The 21488-nt window shown below is 41.3% G+C and overlaps 1 protein-coding gene across 1 annotated transcript in view; it reads right to left on the bottom strand.

The window, feature by feature from the left end:
- Nucleotides 1–3887: 3887 nt before the first annotated feature.
- Nucleotides 3888–21488, bottom strand: part of LOC148518786 (cytochrome P450 2H2-like) — a 46525-nt gene continuing 28924 nt past the window's right edge. The window contains exons 8-9 of the mRNA XM_088477143.1: nucleotides 4846–4859; nucleotides 3888–4009 (exon numbers count right to left, since the gene is read on the bottom strand). Coding sequence (XP_088333269.1) covers nucleotides 3888–4009; nucleotides 4846–4859 — 136 coding nt within the window. The remainder of the gene's footprint in view (nucleotides 4010–4845; nucleotides 4860–21488) is intronic.

The following is a 21488-nucleotide window of genomic DNA, read 5'->3' as shown; positions in this document are numbered from 1 at the left end:
ACAAGAATAGACTGTTGAGTTTCACATGATAGTTCTATTTTATTGGCCATTTGGAGAATATAATCAAACTCACAAATGTGATGCTCCAGATACTCAACTAGCTCAAAGGAAGGCCAGTTTTATAGCTTCTCTAACAAGCAACCCCATTCTCAGCTGTGCTAACATAATTGCACAAGGGTTTTCAAGGGTTTTCTAATCATCCATTAGTCTTCTAATGTGCTTAACAAGCACAATGTACCATTAGAACACTGGAGTGCTGGTTGCTGGAAATGGGCCTCTATACACCTATTAGATATCCCTTTAAAAACCAGCAGTTTGGAGCTAGTATAGTCATTTACCGCATTAACAATGAATAGAGTGTATTTCTGATTAATGTTAACTTCATTGAAAAAAAAAATGCTTTTCTTTCGAAAATAAGGACATTTCTAAGTGATCCCAAACTTTTGAATGGTAGTGTAAGTTTTTAAGCTTGAAACACAGACTCATATTTTAAAAAAAAATTCCCCCTCTAACCTAGGAATCATTTATTATTGGTATTTATAATCTATGGTATACTTTTAACAACTCCTTTATACTTTGAAACATTTAAGGCTATATCTTGTTGGAAAAATGCCTCTGCATTCTCCTACCGCTTTCCCCAACCTCTCTATTATTGTAGTAAAAAAAATATCCAGAAATGTAGAGTTCGCGTATAACTGTTCAACTATACAATGGGATGTAGTGAGTATGCTGGCCATCGAAATCTAGTCATCGGAAGCCCACCCCGGGACTAAAAATAGATGTCGAAATACCGTTGCCTATCTAAATTCTGATGCCAGAATCTGGACAGATGCCTTCCCGATCAAAGGTACACCGGGATGATTTAGCTGTTAGCTGTATGAGTGGGGGCTATGTTTAGGCACCACAGTGGGTTAGGGTTAGGCTTTGGGGAGGGAGGTTAGGGTAAGACCCCACTGAGGTGGTTGGAATTAGACACCACTGGGGGAGTTAGGGTTAGGCACTAAGGGGGCCAGTTATGTTCAGGGGAGCTGAGAGGGGAAGAGCAGGTACTATTTTCCCTGGCATAGACTTGCTAGAGGGGCTTGGCGAGGGCCCGTGTCTGGCACTACCCCCCTCCCTTACAGCAGCCCAGCAGTACGAGAATGCTCACGGCTTCTAAGCAGCAGCCACAGAAGTCTGCTATGCCTGTGGGGGGGAGCAATCACACTGATTGTGCCCCCTCATGGCTTTGCACTGGTCTGAGGATCTCACAGCACATCCCTATGTGGCACTGCAAAACTGTTTGGTTTTCTTTTAGCCCTAGGGGGCATGACCACACCTACCATGATTAGGCCATGCCCTCCTTCACCCTTGCCTGACTAGGCTCTCTATGCCCCTGGTTATGTTTAGTCACCAAGGGGGTCGGTCAAGTTTTGGCTCTAATTGGAATGGTTAGTGAGTGGGTGGGAAAGGTTAGGGTGCAAGAAAGGAGGGTTAGGGTTTGGAGAAGAAGGGGGAGGGTTAGTAAACTTACCCAACCCCTGTGGAGATTCTGAGCAGGCTTCCCTACTGCCGGTATTTCATACCCAATCCCTGTAGTATATGTATACAAGTTTACAGATTTAATTTATTAAAACATAAATTGGTTGTTAAAGTTTTTTATATATTCTGTCTTGTTTACAAATCTACTGTACCAAATATTATTAATTGCTTTATTAGAAAGAGCTGCTATCACAAGATTTCATTTTAGATGTAAAGTATGTTTTAGCAATTTTTTACTGCATCTTATGTTTATATAAATGACATTACAATACTAGGATTAATTCTATTAGGTGTCACAATATTTGTTAATCTCCACCATGCCAACAACTAAATTTACATAAGAGGTAAGCACTATAAGCCAGTGTTGAGATTGTTCTGTGTAGTTTACACTCTGCAAGTAATAGTCTGATACATCCTGCATCAGCCATGAGAAGATACAAAATGCTGCCACCTCAAAGATATTTTACCATGATTTTCTGCTATGAAAAATCCTTGTGTTGCTTCAATCAGGTCCATTTGAAAAACAAAAAAACTAATAAAATAAATAAATATATATATATATATATTATAACAGCAAAGAGTCCAAGGCGCAAATCAGTTCCTTTGTGTACTGAAAAAAGTATCTCTCCCGACCAGCTCTAAATCTGTATATTTAATTGGGATATATTGCAGCTCTCCTCCTTATCTCTCCTCCAGAGCCGTATTAGATCTATGGCACAAAGAAAAGGGAGCACACCATCTTTAAATAAATTACAAACAGTTTATTGCATTCTAAATAGGAACACTCACATTTTGTCTAAAATGAGCAAGCATATCACAAAGAGTCCAGGTGAATACCGCACGGCGGATATCCTCTAATCCGTCTGACCGCTAATGGTAGATGCGGGTAACCAGCTCTTTCTCCTTCGCGCTGGTGGGACCAATACCAAGCATCACTCCAGTGCCCACTGGAGTGACGCTTGGTATTGGTCCCGCCAGCGCGAAGGAGAAAAAGATGGTTACCCGCATTTACCATTAGCGGTCAGACGGATTAGAGGATATCCGCCTTGCGGTATTCACCTGGACTCTTTGTGATATGCTTGCTCATTTTAGACAAAATGTGAGTGTTCCTATTTAGAATGCAATAACGATGGTGTGCTCCCTTTTCTTTGTGCCATATATATATATATATATATATATACAATCCAAGTAGATCAGCACATGATATTTAGAGTCTCTATACCAATATACCCCACAAACATAGGTTGATGGCTACACAAAAGTTGTTACTCAATAATCCTGAATATACTGGTCCGATCATGGCTTTTTTTCTCCAATTACTGGAACTAACCCTAACACAGAATTTCTTTTACATTATTGGGGGTTTCTATTTCAAGCTTATAGGGTGTGCGATGGGGTTGTCCGTCGCACCCTCATACGCTAATTCATACAGTATACATTGATATATTGTCACTTTGTTTCTGATATGACACATTGTAATTTTACATTAGTCCTTCTTAACTGTTATGACTCAGACATGAAGACATGCTTTCACATTCAAACACCAAGGGTATAGTCATAGATCAGATTTATAATGTTCTAAGTCCACTTAGAAATAGACTAAAATAGCAATGCCTTATCTTTTGTTGTACTTATCTAGCAATTACTGTATGTAATTTATTAGAACACACAGTTCAGTGTTTTTTATTTGGATAAAGTACTACTGCCATCTACTGCCCAAAGTTGTTACTGTATTCATTGTGAGGCTTAACACAGAACAATTAGCAATTTCAGTAGAAGTTATGTAGGATAAAAAGTGAGAAATTCATTTGGAAATTTGTTTAGAGAAAGTTGGAAATATATATTATTATTCCAGTAAGTTATTAGCAATATATTTTTCTATGTACAAACAAAAAATTATGTACACTGTCTGTATGTCTTACATTCTTATTTGTTATTAGTTATGATGTAGTTTGTTGAGTACTTCCTCAACAAGTATGTTCACCTTTTAATTACCCTGTGCAGCAGGATAATAAAGAAGACTCCTTTGCGGGGGCACTCATATGGAAATAATCAAACTTAACTTTTATTAATATATTACATATTGCAAAGCCACTTACAAAACATACACACAAAAAACATATAATATGTATATATATATATATATATATATATATATATATATATATATTATATATATTTGAGTATTTCTTACTCCTGGGGTGCACCACTAAGTTCATTTATAGTAGGGTCATTTACCCATTAATTGTGTTTATTTTTATTTTTTCTCATAAATCTAATAATTATTTTCCTGTGCGGAATTTCCTTCTTTTTCTATATGAGGTATTTCCTCAACAAGGACAGCAAACAATTTAAAGGTCCGAGTTTTAAGAACCATTGTACTTGGGTTCTGGTGTGATGTCTAGGTCATTCTTGTTCAATGTGGGCTTCAAAGGAAATATTTGTAGTATAGTGGTGTGGATTAGGAAGATCTTCATGTGAGCCAACCCTCCCCCATACACATGAGTTTCCATGGGAAATAGAAGACAATAATAAACAATCCCATACATTTGGGTGAACTGCAATAAATGCATTATGTTGGAAATTTGCAAAGCATCTACATTTTGATGTATTTTCTCATGTCTTTATCAAAATTGCTTTTTCAAATGTCATATTGTTATTTTGACCCATAAGCTGATGATCTATTAACAGTAAATCTGTGTTATAATGTTATTGCATGCTGTCACAACGGTATGCAGTCACAATGGGGTCAATTCAATTGTGCGTGATGTACTTGCACGTGCAAGTTATTGCAACAATGGCAGCCTTGATAGCATCACAGATTCACCTAAAATGGCTCTAAGCCCCATAGGGCTCCAAGTGAAATTTTAGCCAACTCAAGCTTGGAGTGGGCCGCAAAGGGTACAAGGTGTGGTGCCATTGCCGGTGTTGTAACATCCATGAAATGATAACTCGCACCCTTTGCATGGAATAAGATTGACCCCTATTTCTCCAGCCAAATTGTCAACATTCATTATGTCGAAATGGTTTAAATGTTGACACCTGCAAAATGTTAACATTGAAAGAATGTTGACATAGAAATTTACAACATTGTCATAATGTCAACATTTTGATTAAAGGTCAGCATTAGTGTTAGGGCTAGAGATAAAACTGGACAAAATATACATTGATGATATTTCAGCAATGTCTACATTACATCACTGTCGACATACTGAAATTCTACATGGTAAATGTCTATATTTTAAATATGTCAACATGTTCTGTGTTAATATTACAATCATGTTGACATTTTCATGTTGACCTAAAAATGTCAAGATAGTATACCACACCCGTCACAACTAGGTTGCTGTCAATTCAAATATTATTCTTAATGATTTCAGTTTGTACATATCAAAGGATCTCAACAGTGTTTAGAGTATCATTTAATTTTATTTAAAAAAATCATATAATAAATAAAATGTTGCTTTCCTTTAATAATTAAACAAATGCCAAGAATCGCATTGATTTTTTAAGAGGGTAACAATTAGATAGCTATGGATTTGATTTTGCAAAAATGTTATCAAAGAAATAATCAATGTCACTTATTTCAGCACGGGAATTCACAGCTATTAATTGTAGAAAAAAACTGCAAAAATTAGGATATTTTAAACATGTTGAAATGAAAATAATTACAAAAAACAAAGGTATGACTATTACTAAAGAGCAAACAAAGAATAAATATTTTGCTTTAATGATCTCACAATTTTTTTCCTCCCCAGTTTAGGAATTAGTGTTGCCAACACATTACATGAAAATTGTATGCTATTCAAAGCTTGTTAACTTATACCCCTTTTCCACCTAAATTCCGGGTCTGACCCGGAGTTGGAACAAAGTTCCTATCCGGATCAGACCTGGAATTTTGCCGGCGCTGACTCGGGATATTCCCGAGTCAGCGCCGCTCACACCGCAGTCGGGTCTGCATAGACCCGGCTTTTGCGGAGTGAAAGTGGACGCTTGGAGATGATGTCATCTCCAAGCGCCACTGAAGCCGGACCAATCGGCCGGCTAGCAGCGCACTCTAGGTCTTCGTGACCCGGAGTGCGCTGTTCCCATAGCAGGGTTTAAACCCTGCTAGTTACCTGGGTTGGATCGCCGGGTCACTCGACCCGGCGATCCAACCCCCTGCCCTTTTACACCAGGGAGAAGCCCGGGTTAACCCTTAAAAAACCCGGGTTTTAGCTCCGGTGTAAAAGGGGTATTAGCTTCAGTTACCAACATATACTATATCTAAAGAACATTGTGGGAACTTTACTTGCAAATATCATAGAATTAAAGCTTAATTTTTACAGTAATAGTAGGGTCTTTAACCCTGCGTCGGGCACAGCTGGCCTGATACGTGCCACAAAGCTGTTCACGCTCACCTCTCCGCTGCAAGGGTTGCAGGGGCCTGCTCCTCCTAGTACCTTGCTATCTCTAGGTGCTGTTTGAAACCCCCCTAGTCAGTTTTCCCACTGCCTGCATGGAGTGCAGTAGTGACCTCCCTTGCCTCTCGGGCTCATTGCGCCAGAACTCATCCGACTTTTGAAGGTACATATTTATTTTTATTTTCTCTCAATTATGTTTATTTTGCTAATTTTTTTAATGAAAATTACAAAGGTTGTGAGTATTTTGCGGAAATATGTACGCTTGTCCAGGGTGGCCTCTTATGCACACTACGCAACTTAAAATTTTGTATTTTTCATTTTCCTTGCTTTAAGGTTAATAAATGTGGTTTTGTGAATCAGATTTTCCATATATTCTCTCTGTACATCCTAATGAAGGTCACTGATCACTTTAAGAGCATTAGAATTGAGTTAATTAGGTGCTAATGACGATTTTATAACAGGCGCCTGTCAGGCGCTCTGCGCCCGAACCTGGGAGTCCAAGAGGTGCACATGATGCAGGGTTAATGAATTATGATTGTGGAACTAGCACTGTGAACACAAAATATATTAATCTTACGCCGCCACTACATAGCATGCGTATACAATCATCAGAAGGATTTTCCTTCTATGCCTTATTTCAAAGTAAATTGCCTAATAAATGTATCAGTTATCCCACATGCCCTGCTTTGAGTAGTTATGAGGACCTGCATTATGAAGTGTCAGGCCTCTTACCTATGTAAAACATTAGTCTGACTAGTCAGTTTGAGTACAGTGGGGATCATTCAGACCCGCTCGCGAGCGGCAGGACGCTTGCAAGTGGGTCGATGTTCCCCACTGCGCATGGGCAAGATGGCGGGCTCACCATCACTCCGGGTCTCGCACCAAAGGGGGCGCGCTGTCGATGTTGATTGACAGCACGCCCCCTTTGGTGGGCATGCCTGCCAGACGGAGGCGTTCCCTACTGCAGGGTCTCCATCACAAGCCCGATGGTCGCGATGGTTAAGACCATCGGGACCATCATCATGGACGCTCACTATAGCTGTGGGTGGTAACCCACAGCTATGCGAGCGTCCATGAGGACGCTCCAAAAAAAGGTAGGAGGGCCCTGATTCAGAGCGAGCAGGGTGTGCAGGGAACACGGGCCCCTGGGTCCAGGGGGGCCCTGCTCTGCACACCTTGCACCCATAATGTTACTTACCTCTACGGAGTCCCATGTCGGCGCGGGGGTCTGGCCCTGTTAAACGACTGGAAAATGTCCACGGCAGCCATTTTCACGTCATTTGCGCATGCGCAGTAAAGGGAAAATGGCTGCTGCAGCCATTCTCCTGTTGACCTGTGCATACACTATAGACTCTGGGCACACTCTAGTGCCCAGAGTCTATAACTCCGGCACTGGCCGCGCACAGCTCAGTGGGCTGCAGGCCGGCGGGAGGAGAGGAGGGGGCCCGTGTTGGAGACTGCACACAGGCCCCTCCTCTCTAGAAATGCCCCTGCTGTGGCCCTAGTTAACATTAGCACCCAGTCCCAGCTGATATCCAAGAAGTACTATCTAATCCTTGTGGAGGTAAATTAATGCAGCAAGACTTGCAGATTATTCTTGAAATAACTTTGAAATGTGGAATATTAATAGGAGTGTGACAGAATGGTTTTGCTCTGCCATCCTGCCATGCTGCCTCCAAATTTTCGCCGATTTACCTCAAGATTCCTCTCGTCATTAATAACATTTAATTTGTGAGCAATAATAACTGTGTTACTATGAGATAATTTGCAATTTGCAGGATCTTATAGGGCAAACAAAGTAAAAATGTAAAATTTGAAATAGGCTAAGTTTAAAAATATCACGGTTTTCCACCACATTTTGAATAGCAAGTCACAATTTTTATGTATTTTTGCAAAAGCATAGCTCAGCATAGAGAACGATTTATGACTAAGGTTTTGTTTTTTTAGATTGCACTTGTTTCAGCTTAAGGCATTTTAGGGTTAATATTTTTGAGAAAGTTACGTTTTTTAAGTAGATAATACTGTATATGCCCCATGTTAAACATAGGTTTTTTTCATAATGTTATTTGTTAAGTGGAAATCTGTACTGGGTGTAGTATAAATTGCTTCACTTGGGAGGAGCAATATGGCCAATGTCTCTCAACTTACTATTGTCTTTGGAGAGCTGCAGGTGAATTACTCATATGTGTATCATACAAGGGTATTCTAGAGTTCTTTTGGGGCTGAGGGGTTCTTACTATCAGTGCAGGGCCACAGGTGGTCAAGAGGGAATCACTTTAATTGCTCCCAGATCAATGACTTCACTAATGTATTCATTGATAAGTTAGCTAAGAGCAAGGAATTCAAAAGTGCTTTGTAGTTATCCTGGCCTCATGTCTACTTCTCTCATGCACCTACCAAGCTGACAACTCGCTGTCTATAAGTCTTGTGCTGGAGACTGACACTGCCAAAAATATAACACTCCTGCCCCAATCAAGACCCACCTGCAGCTGCCCTCATAATTTCTCCCAAGTGTTGCTCTGATCACCTTATTCCCTGTATCATATCTGATTATCTTTCTTCCCACAGCAGCCCTGATCAGTTTCCCCAATATCTGCCCTTATTAATTCTCCAATGTGTTTCCTGATCAACTCCCCTAGATGCTGCCCCAATCAAGTTACCACACTTCTGCCCTGTACAGCTTCCCCACACTGCTGTCCCAATCAGTTCTTCCTGCAGCTGCCGAATAATATCATACAGGTTCTTCCATGAACACCTCCCCCTGTAACTGCCTTGATCACCTCCATTTTAGCTGCCCTGATCAATCCTGCAATATGCTGCCCCTTTTGGCAGTGGAATTGCTCATGGGATCCACTAACCCATGGGATCTACATGTTGCTAGCCAAAATATTAAAAGCTGCAAAAAAAAAAACACATTCATCCTAATGGAGTTCCACTGATACACTTACCTTACACTTACATTATCTTTATTATTATTTGGGGTTTCACATTTGTTCCCTATGGACTGTTCAGAAATATGTATAATCAGTAAGGGGTAAATTTACTAAAGTGAGAGTTTTTAGATGTGAGTTTTAGAAAGATGTTGCCCATAGCAACCAATCAGATTCTATTATCTTCTAGAAGGTGCTGGTTAAATGTTAAGTAGAATCTGACTGGTCGCTAAGAGTAGGGCTGAAAAATAATTTTTTTCCTGGCTTCCACACTTATACCCCTTTTACACCAGAGCAAAAACCTGGGTTTTTGCTGGGTCTACCCGGGTCGCAGCTCAGTGTAAAAGGGTTCCTGAAAAATAACCCAGGTCAAGTGACCCAGCAATCCAACCCAGGTAGCTACCAGTGTTGGACCCAGGATGGACCTGGGTAATGGTGCAGTGTAAACGGTTCAACCCGGGTTATCTGACCTGGGTCATGTCTAAAATGAGCTGATTGGTGGTTGTGGGGCATTCACCTCCCACTTTTTATGACCTCACAGGTTTAGCAGGGCAGTCCTGAGTTCAGTGTGAACAGGGCTGACCTGGGAGTAACCCAGATCGAAGCTGCAGTGTAAATGGGTCTGACCTGGGTCTGACCAGGGTTGGAACCATGTCCAAAAACCCAGGTCGGACCTGGGTTTTTGGTGGAAAAGAGGTATTACATACCTTGTACTCTCTGGTAAAGACCTCTCTTTGATCAGCCATCCAATTAACATCCTGATATAAGAGTGAAGTGTTAATTACTGGACAGCCTCCCTTATGTTTAGTGACAATTCCTCCTCAGTGTGGTATACTATTGAATTGATATTGGACAAACTCCCTTCTGTTACATGCCACAAGCTCTGCAGTTGCTGTGTGTGTGTGTGTGGTTGCCATTTCTGTGTTTATACCTGACAATGTTTTTGTGTGTGTAACATTATTGGCTTGCTAGCTCTGTAATTGTCATTATTGTTCAGATTACTACTTTTTTTGCAGCCACTCCTGTTATTTCCTGCAAGTCTATAATAAAATACTCTTAAACAAAATCAACATTTAAAATTTCTGCAAGAGTCTGGAATTACAAATTAAGTTTTTTTTACATCTACATTTCAGAAGAGATAAAATATAAACATATACATATATATATATATATAAATATATATATATATATATATATATATATATATACACAAAATAACAGCAGCACTCTCAGGACTTGAAAAATATAAGACTCACGACTCCAAAAGGTCTGTTTTCAACGTTTCAGTCGATTGGACTTTTATCAAGAACAGCAATAATGTGATAAAAACATACCTTTATACCCCCATACATCCCATAATGTAAACATGCATCCTGCCTTGCCGCCCGCCTGGTGAATGACGTCACTCAGGAGGGACCGGCGCATACATGGTGAAGTGGCCACTAAGAACTGAGGATGCCACTGGAGGTTACTGTGGCAACCCGGTTCTGAGTAGCGGTCGCTGGCAACTGAATAATAAATCAGAAAATATCCAAACTCTATACATAGGGCACATGATACCAACATGTGGTCCATATAATCATGGTAAATGCGTCAGTGTAAAATATAGTACAATACAATGGAGTGTTACCCAACAAACAGTGTGCAAAATAAAAAATATGGATGAAAAAGATATGCAAATAGCATTGCATATAGAAAAGAAATTCCATAAGTACAAGCTACAGGGAAAGGGAGTACACATACCATAAAGTTATATATGTGAAAAGACAGAGGTCATGGGTACATAATATAAAGACCCTGTACAGGTGGCCCTTGATAAATGTTAATATAACCAACAAATGGTATATACAGGTCTGCCCAGCTATTTTGTTGCTCATGGCGTGGTGTGAGTCGCGCCATGGACTTGTGGCGTGGCGTGCAGGCCTCTGAATTATGCCATGGACTTGTGGCATACCGTGGTATTCTTCAACGAAGGATATGCTACGGCATGTAATACAGTGCTTAACCGCTGGGTGTCGAGTGCTCCACTTTTGTAATTGCATGTAATACAGTGCTTAACCGCTGGGTGGCGAGTGTTCCACTGTTGTAATTTGTACTGAATGCCTTGTACTGAATGCCATACTGTTAAACTTACAGTAAATTGGATGGGTATCACATTCACAGCATTTGCATACCAACACTGTATTTTTAATGTCACATAATGTACATACAGTACAGTACTGTACCGTACAGTAAGATCTAATAACAGGATGCAAATCACTGCACATACTTACGGTACGGTACAGTAACTGAACAGTAGAGAAGTTGCCCGAGTTGTTGTCATGGTATAACCGATACTGTAGATTAATGAGATGCACGCAATGGATCTGTAGCACCTAAGAGAGGGCACTGTATTTCAAACTGTGCACCTAAAACGCAAAACAAAAACATGCGACAATGTAGATGCGGTCTCAGCCTTACACACTATAGCGACGTCTCTTGGACTGTGTCTGAGAGTGGCTTCTGTCTGTGAGAGAGCTCTGTGTGTTCAAAGCTGACTGTGTGTTTGAAGCGCAAAATAGTGTTGCATCGCAAACTTATGACAATGGTGATGCTCTTCCAACCTTGCACACTAAGTACGGTAGTAGTGGGATCTGTATGAGAGAGAGCTCTCTCTATTACATGGTTGGCGCTATGGTGGCTGTCAGCCATCTGTGATGGATTAAAAATGGAGGGGGTACCTGTACAATGGGATCTGTGGCGCCAAGCCATACGCCATGTAGCGCTATGCCATGGCGTATGGAAAATCATCACTGAGCATGCGCAGTTGGTTGGCTGTGTTACTGCAGTCGGTATGCTGTTGAATTTCCATCTCTGGTGGGTGCATGCCCAGTAGGAGGGTTGCGATGGGATTTCTGGCGCATGCCCAGTGGGCCGAGAGTCATTCACAGTGCATCAGGTCCCTTCCCCCAAAGCAAGCAAGAGCCTCTCATTACTATAATAAAGGATGCTTTGTTAATCCATTTACTGTAAGCAGTCAGCTCTGCCCTAGTGTCCGGAAAAATGCTACGAATAGTGACCATTGCCAAGGACACCATCCCCCGTCTGCTAGGACAACTATGATGCAACTGGTGTACTCTCCCACTGTGGCAGGCTGCATGATGGCACTGGTGTCATGTGCAAGTGCTCTGATGCCACTTTTTTGTCCATATCTAGCAAGTGGAAGTATGGATCAGTCTCCAAGTTGAAATCGTCGTCGTTATCCTCAGGCTCAAATTCATCCGGTGTGACCATTTCATACTGGATTGCCTGGTCATGTCTCTTCCTGGTACTCTGGGCAGCGGCCTCTTGCCATTCTTCTTTACTTTGCCGGATTGCTTCTTTCATTGCTTCTGCAATGGTGTCCATCAGCCCTTCCTTCAGCTCTTCTTTCAAGTTGTCAATTTTCACTTCCAGATGACCAACTTTTCCCAAGAGGTCTCTCACCATCCTAGCACAGCTACATGTGCATGCATTATCTTCTTCGAATGACAGTTTTCGGCGAGTTGGTGAGCATGATACATCTTCAACAAGAGGCTCAAAGGTGTCCAATTCTTCGGGTCCATAAATCACTGGTGTTTGCTCCTGGTTCTGGATGTTCATGGGTTGCTTCACGTTGCCTGGTCCATTTTCTCTGATGTCCAATTGCAAAGAGTTGTTCTTGGGCTTTGCATTCCTCCTTGCCTTGACTAGAAGAGGTACCTGTAAAGGTTTGCTTGTAGACAGTTGAGGGACTAGTGCACTCAGCCTTTTGGTCATTGGAAGTGGGCAAGATTTGTTTCTGGTGTTGTAAAACCTTTGCTCTTCACCATTTTGACAGTTCGGTGCACTCTGAAATACACAAGTATAAAGACACTAAATAAAATGTGAAGTAAAATAGTGGAAATACATGTACTGTATACAGTAAATGTTTCACATTACAACACTGTAAACAATTACAGTACTCATACTGCACTTTCAAGAATGTGCTGCTACTGTACTCTATACAACTCCAGTAATAACCCTATCACACAGAAAAGCTAATTACAGTACTGTAGCATTTACAGTAAAGCACTTTACTGTACTTAGTGCAGTAATGTGCTGATATCATTTTTACTGTGTGAAAGGGTCACTTTGACCTTACATTTAACCTGGTCATTTTGAACTGCAATGATACAGTACTGTAGGTATATGTGCAAATAAGCGACTACGGGGACGGGGCATACCGAGGCGGGATATTAAACACAGAATATTGCAACTGAAACTAAAATGGCCATCGAGCAAAACAAGATGGCGGCGGCGACAGGACGGTCACTCACGGGAGACTATGAGGGGCAGCGGGTGGCTAGGAAATGATCGGTGTGTGGTAGTTACTCGATACACAAATAAGTGTCTACGGGGAAGGGTGAAGGACGGGGCATACCGAGGCAGCGAGACGTTAAACACAGCAATATTGCGACTGAAACTAAAATGACCACCGAGCAAAACAAGATGGCGGCGGGGACAGGACGGTCACTCATGGGAGACTATGAGGGGCAGCGGGAGGCTAGGTAACGATGTGTGTGTGATAGTTACTCGATACACAAATAAGTGTCTACGGGGATGGGTGAAGGATGGGGCATACCGAGGCAGCAGGACGTTAAACACAGCAATATTGCAACTGAAACTAAAATGGCCACCGAGCAAAACAAGATGGCGGCGGGGACAGGACGGTCACTCATGGGAGATTATGAGGGGCAGCGGGAGGCTAGGAAATGATCAGTGTGTGTGATAGTTACTCGATACACAAATAAGCATCTACGGGGATGGGTGAAGGACGGGGCATACCGAGGCAGCGAGACGTTAAACACAGCAATATTGCGACTGAAACTAAGATGGCCGCCGAGCAAAACAAAACGGTACCGTATGCATTGAATCCTCGCTACGCAAATCAGCGTCTAACACAGCAAACTGCAAAATGACCGTGAACCATAACATAGCAAGCTACCGTACTTACAGTACCAGCGGGTTGATACTGTAGGAAACAGCTGTAGAAGCTCAGGGTACAGCAACAAAGGTGACTCGGAAGTCAGGCAGAGTTGCAGAGGTAGATCACGGTAATGAGCAGCAACAACAGCGACTTAAAAGTCAGGCAGCGTTGCAGATAGTAGTAGTATCTCAAGGGTTCGTACTGTTGATACGTGCCGATGAGACAATCCGAGCAGCAACTTCATACAGTTAAGTAGCAGATTCACAGTGTGGATAGCTAAGCCTGTCTGAGACGCTCTTTTATGCTACCAGAGACAAAGAAAACCTTGCCGCCGAAACTCTGCCATGCCATTGGACCACAAGGAAGTGCATTTTTCAAATACAACAATCAGCGGCCAGATTTTCAGCGGGAAGGAATTCTTTTGTCTCTGGTAGTATAATATACCGTCTCAGCCCGGCCTCCCGATCCATACCGTGAATCTGTTACTTAACTGTACGGACTTGCTGCTCGTATCATCAGTACGAACACTTGAGATACTACTGTCTACAACGCGGCCTGACTTCGGAGTCGCTGTTGTTGCTGCTCATTACCGTGATCTACTGTAACTCTGCCTGACTACCGAGTCACCTTTGTTGCTGTACCCTGAACTTCTACAGCTGTTTCATACAGTGTATCAACCCGCTGGTACTGTAAGTACGGTAGCTTACTACTGTACGGTACTGTATGTATGGTTCACAGTCATTTTGCTGTGTTTTGTCTCCTGTGAGTGACCGTCCAGTCCCCGCCGCCATCTTGTTTTGCTCAGCGCCCATTTTAGTTTCAGTCGCAAAACTGCTGTTTAATATCCCGCTGCTTCGGCATGCTCCATCTCCGTAGTAGCTTATTTGCGTATCGAGCTTCAATTAAACACACTGTATACCATTGATCGATTCCTAGTCGCCCAATGTCCCATATAGTCTCCTGTGAGTGATCGTCCTGTCCCCGCCGCCATCTTGTTTTGCTCAGCGGCCATTTTAGTTTCAGTCGCAAAACTGCTGTGTTTATTGTCCTGTTTGTCTCCTTCATACGGTAGATGCATATTTGCGTATTAAGGGGCATACTGTATGTACTGTATGAAAGCTTGATGTGAGATTAAATGGGGAAATATATATCACTAATTAGCTCAAAACTATCATTTATTAAACACAGCCTGCAAAATGAAATTTACTAGCTGGTTATACTGTATATACCGGTGTACACGTTACGGCTGATGTACAGTAAGAATGTAATACCCCCCTGTGTTCTAAAAGACTGTACAGTACTGTGTTATACAGTATATATTTTTTAAGATACTGAACATTAAATTATGTACTGTATACTGTACTCAGTCTGTATACTCAGCAACAGTACTGTACCGTATTTCTCTTGTTCTCTCCACAGATTTTGTCATCAAACATGGCAAAAATCAGCAAAGCCATCAGCAAGATAATTGCAAGCATGAAAAAAGAACACAAAACAACATGACAGATCCAGGCCTGGCTGAAAGAGTGTGGTGTTCTTGTTAGTTTACAGACTGTGTGCTATCATGCATTTGAGAGAACGCGGACCAGATATAGATTTCCTTCTAAATACACATGGTAAGTACTTTACAGCAACCTTTTTTTTATTAAACTGTATGTTGCTAGATTGCTACTGTATTGTGTTCCAATTTCAACACTAACTGTCCAATAATTGCTACAGTATATGCTCTGTATGTGTTCTACCATAGGAGCGTCAAAAAGATTGTACACAAATTGACTTGTGAGGATGATGAGCGTACAGCTTTACAAATCCAACATATTCTAAAAAGCAGAATGTGACCTGGACATCTCCTGTTCCAGCATCAAATGGATGCATAAGGAACTGGGATGGACTTTTTGCCCTACAAGGTACTGTACATAAAATAATTATATGTATATATATATATATATATATATATATATTAATAATGCACTGATTTTATATGACAGTAAACTAAAACTTGTTTTTATACCACAGGATAAATCCCATGATAAGGGATGTTAATAAAGTAAAGAGAGTTGAACAAGCATGACGGTGGATAGAGAGTGGAGAGAATTTTAATGACGTAATTTTCACAGATGAAACTTTGGTTTCTCTCGATAGGTTCTCAAGACTGTCCTTCCGACACCATGCACATCTCTCACTTAAACCACGTCTGAAGCATTCGTTAAAGGTCCATGTATGGGGAGGTATATCTCGTTGGGGTGCAGGACCCATCTATATTTTTGAAGGTGCAGTACAGTAATGTTTGTTGTAAAAATTATTTACAGTCCTGTACAGTGTATGCTTGTTACTGACAATAATTTCTCATCTCTTTAGGCTTCATGGATAAGACATTCTTCCAAGTAAAAATAGTAGATTGCTGTATGGTGCCATTTGTGAGAAAATGCTTTCCATCAGGACATATATTATTCCAGAATAATGATCCAAAACATTCGGCTTCAGCGAAATTCATGGAAGAGAGAGGGATAAATTGGGAACGCACACCACCAGAGTGAGTATTGTCCTATAGTACTGTATTAACTGTTTATTATACAAAAAAGTACTGTATGTACAGTACCGAGCAGTAATTATTCTAGTACACTTTTTACTAAAGTACAGTTCTGTGACTGAATATTTGATTTTTTTTACTTTCCTGTAGGTCACCGGACATGAATCCAATTTAATTGGTCTGGGTCCAGTTGAAGAGGTTCATCAGGTCTGATGTGAAACCAAGAAATAAACAGGAACTTTTGGATGGGATAATGAAGTTTTGGAGAACAGTATTGACACGTGCCCAGTGTTACAATTATATTGATCATCTCCATAGAGTCTTACCAGTTGTCATCGAAAGAAATGGTCAAGCAACTGCAATGTAGCTTATACTGTACTGTATATAATTAGTAATGTGGAGGAGGGGTTTAACTTCCTCTTTTCAGTTTGTGATCCGGACTACTAAGTACTGAACACTGTCCATACTGTATGTACAGTATTGTGGTTGTGCTTTCTGTCCCTACATTATACAGTATACAGTATTCTCCTAATTTATTTTATAAGCTCTTTATTTACAATACCTTTCCCTTACTGTACCTTATGTACTGTACTTCATACTTTTCCTCTTTTCCTTTCATTCTTTAATTTCATTAATTTCTCTCTTCCCCTCCCCTGTCCTTGCATTTCTGCTGTCGCACACCTCTGTTCATACAGTATTTAACACTATTCCCCAGCCATGCCCCGTCACCACCGCACTGCTCCCCCTCCCGGCCACCTGGTCAAAGCCGCGAGACCTCTAACGGTCATTGCAACCACAATTAGTGGGGATTAATCAGCAGTTTTGCACCCCCTCCTTTCCTCATGGCCCAGTACAAATCTCACAGCATTATGTCACTGCCCCTACACTGTTTAACCCTTATGCACAGCAGGTTCAATACTGTACAGTACAGTATGTGCCTAGTCAGTGTGCAAGCCCGCAGCTAATGGTTCAACCACCCCTTCCACTGGCTCCTACAGTACACCTACTTTTACTGTACATTGCCCCCTGTTCCAAGGCACACATTGGCATCATCACAGATTGTGCTGCAGCTTCCAGTTTCTGCTACTGTGCTTGATGTTACTATTTGTAATGCAGATGTCTCAAGTTTTCAGGTTCCTTTGATTCATATACAGTACAGTAGTAGTGGCAGCTTCAACATCCACATCCATAGTTGCAGACATACAGTACTGTACAGTAGTGTGTGCACCGTGCATTGAGAGACAGGCTTCTACTGTACATCTACTGTATGTTTGGAGTGGTGGTCCCTTCGACATCAGGATCAGGTGAGAAAAGCATTTTTCCTAATGTTAGTGCTCTGTTATCGCATTCAGATGAATCTTCTGATACTTCTAGATCCCTGCCAGTTTGTTCTTTGGGAAACCCTGGGACACCTGCTGCTACAGTAGGAGGGGGGGGTGGGTGGGGGGGTTGGAGTTATTTTCACTTTTGACCTCAAAATGACAGCTGGTGTTCACCTCCATCTGGGACACCCAAATAATGTCTTGTTTCATGTATTTTTTTTTTATTGTTATATGGGCTGTGGGCCTATGGTCACAGCTTACAGTATTTCACCACCAGGCTTAATTATAATACAAATTCATTATTAATAAATTTGTTAGGCTGGTTAGTTAGGGCATACAGTATATTTATGTGGAGAAGTGGATTAGTGTGACACTGTTAGAGCAGGAAAGGGCCCTGCACAGCGGATTCTCTCTCCTACAGTACAGGGTGTGTGGGATCGAGCAGGATGAAGAACAAGAGCATCTCCGGTGAGAACCTGTGTGTCTGTCTTTTACTGTCTGTTAGTCTCTGCCTATCCTCCTTTCTTTAGGGCATACAGTGGACCTTGCACTCCGATGCAAGTTAGAGTCTGCACCTGGTATAAGTGAAACTCTGGATATGAGGCCAAAAGTGCCAGTGATGATTTTAACTTAAAAGCCTAATCTTTTTGTGTAGTCCTCGGTCCAGTAGGACGTATCGGTCAGCATTGAGGAAGGACAGTTCTCACATCATCTCCTTCCTCCTAGGTACTGTACAGTAGTCATGTCCGTGTCCAGCTTGGAATTCCAGGACATGCCAGTGGCAGAAGAAAAGTGGGGGACAGTAGAGGACTACGAGGGTGGAAAGCTAAAGAAGTTCCCCCCTCTGTAAAGCATGTTACTGTGCTTTAGGATAAATAAAAGTTGTCATTAATTTATAAAATTGGTGTTTGTACTGTATGTAATTCAGTCTTTAAGTGCGCCTGAGACCCAACACATGCATCTGTCATTAAAAAGGTACAAAAAGTCAATAACACACAGATGCAGGGGTGTATCGTCCTATTGGCCAGGATTTCACTCACCAGGGTCGCGCCGGCCGATGGGGGTTGCCGCCCACAGTCGTATACTGTACAGTATCCCTGTTGCCCATCCCAGTGATTTCACAGCTGCCTGGCACTTACAGTAGTATACAGTACAGTAGACATACAGTACTGTACACACTGAGGGCCGTTTTCAATTTAGGGGTCTATTTACTTTTTTAGCCGGTCGGCTAAAAAAAGTTTAGCCGATTACGTCATTTTGCCAGGCGTAAAATTATCGCTGTATTCAATTTGAAAGCTTTTTCCGCCTTCCGTAGGCGGGAAGTCAATGCAATGTACAGTAAGACAGAATGTGAAAAAGTTTTGCCTACTGTATGAATAGCAGGCGGAAAAAATTGGTGAACTGGGGTGCAACATTGCGGGAAGCCTTCAACGTGCAGCCTTAAGACAGTCCCCTAAAGGTACTGTAAACTGCGTAACTTTAAAAAAAAAAAAAAAAACAGTCAGAACACACCAAAAATTCCCTTTCATTTTGGGGGCGGAAGAAAAAAAATTGGGGGGAAAAAGTTAAACATGTAGGGGTAAATTTACTAAGATGGGAGTTCTATTTAAGAAGTTACTGTACTGTATGTTGCCCATAGCAACCAATCAGATTCTACTTCTCAGTTATCTACAGTAGCACCTTCTAGAAGATAATACCTGGAATCTGATTGGTTGCTATGGGCAACATCACTTCTTAATAGAACTCCCATCTTAGTAAATTTACCCCCTAATATATAAAATGTACTGAGTTTAGTAAGAGTTGGATAACAATACTGAACAAAAGTAGCGAAGACAAAAAAAAATGCACTACATGGGTATACCATAGATCTGGGCATGCGTCTGAGATACGATGACGTACAGTATTGTAGGACACACACAAGCCAGGTGCAACCTTGGTATTGCAGGCGGCTGTAGTGTAATAGTAAATAATCAAACCAATACATTACGTCGCTTGTACAACCCTTTTGCGGGTTTGAAACTTGAAAGGTTACACTTTTTATTTTTTATTATTATTACACAGTCAAGGTTACACTTTTTTGTCATAAAGTACTTTGGCATAGAAATACCAGAATTTCTGGATAATGTATTAGTGAAGATTTAAAACAAAATAAAATTACCGTATACAGTATATATTTTAAAGGTCTCGAACCAGCGGCACAAGAAAATGGTAGATGCAGTAGGGCTAGGCATTAGCCCCCTAGACTACTGCATCTACTGTACTGTAGTTCCTAGAGTCATGGAATCACTACAATGTCTACCGTAAGTCCGGGACAGGGTCGACAGTATTGTACTTACTATAATACAGACAACTGGGCATGTGCAGTGCTATGAGACTCAATACACCACAGTGTAGCGCTCAACTAGCAATGTGGTATATGGTGCACCATATGGAGCAACAAACTACAGTACTGTAGCTGGACATATCTACAGTACATACAGTATAATATATTGAGTTTTGTAAGGGTTGGATAACAATACTCAACTACAGTACTATAGTGAAAATTAAAAATTAAATACATTATCAAGGTCTCGAACATAAGGAGAGAAGTGTAAGCAAGACGGATCACCTAACCCCTTGCTCACAAGTCTCTCCTAGTAAGAATTGCTTCTGTCCTCTACAGTACTTTATGTGACATCTATTGTACCATACGATGAAGTACTCAGGCGTCTGTAGCGTAGAGGTAAGAAATCGAACTTCTACATTGCAGACGTCTGTACAACCCGGTTCCGGGTTCGAAACCTGGAAGGTTAAACTTTTTTTTAATTTTTTTTATTATTATTAGACAGTCAAGGTTACACTTTTATTTTTAATATTATAATTACACAGTCAGTGTGTAATACGGAGATCCCACTTTCACGGTGTGTGAATCATGACCCACTACTGTATGATCTTCCATACTGTACGCCATGGCATAGTGCTACAAGGGTATGGCTATGGCACAGCACCACTGGCAATGCATTGCAACTCCGCCACTGGCCACGCGCCAGAGATCCTATTTGTACCGTAACCCCTCAGAACTGGCTATAAGTCACCACAGCGCCAACTGTGCTGACATTGATGCAATTTTACGGTTTAACTGCATAGTCAGTTTGTAGCGCAGGGACCTCTCTCTCAAACAGAGTCAACTATCAGTTACTGAACACTTTAAATCACTAAAGTTTCCAAGTCTGGGACAGCATTGCCATTGACACAAGTTTGCGCTCTAGAGCACAGTTAGTTTGTAATACAGAGACTTCCCTCCAAACAAAGTCCACTACTTTCTGAAGTCATTAATTTATTATTGTGTATACTGTAAGTCTCGGACAGTGCAGAATGGCACAAGTGTGAAAATTCAACAGTACTGTAGCAATACAGGCAACTGCGCCATGGCATAGTGCTGCTTGGTTTATGGCTTGCCTCCACTGGACATGCAGCACACATTCCATTGTCATTGCAACCCGTCCACTGAGCATGCGCTGACATTGACGCAATTTTGCAGTTTAAACGCACAATCAGTTTGTTATACAGAGACCACTCTCTTTAACAAAGCCCATTACCACTTGATGGTCATAAAACATCACTATAATGTCCACGTCTGGGTCAGCGCCGGCACTGACGCAAGTTTGCGTTCTAAGGTACAGTACTGTATGTACAATAATAAAAATCCTATTTTCGCTGTTTGACTCCCGAAGCACTGGGCATGTGCTCCACATGTACTGTATTGAATACTGAATATTTTAAGTGAAGATTTTAAAAATAATTAAAAAAAACTTATTTTTAAGGTCTCGAACCCAC

This window comes from Taudactylus pleione, unplaced genomic scaffold, assembly GCF_031769625.1.
Source record: "Taudactylus pleione unplaced genomic scaffold, aTauple2 ptg000199l, whole genome shotgun sequence".
NCBI classification, from domain to species: Eukaryota; Metazoa; Chordata; class Amphibia; order Anura; family Myobatrachidae; genus Taudactylus; species Taudactylus pleione.
This window is presented reverse-complemented; position numbering and strand designations above follow the sequence as displayed.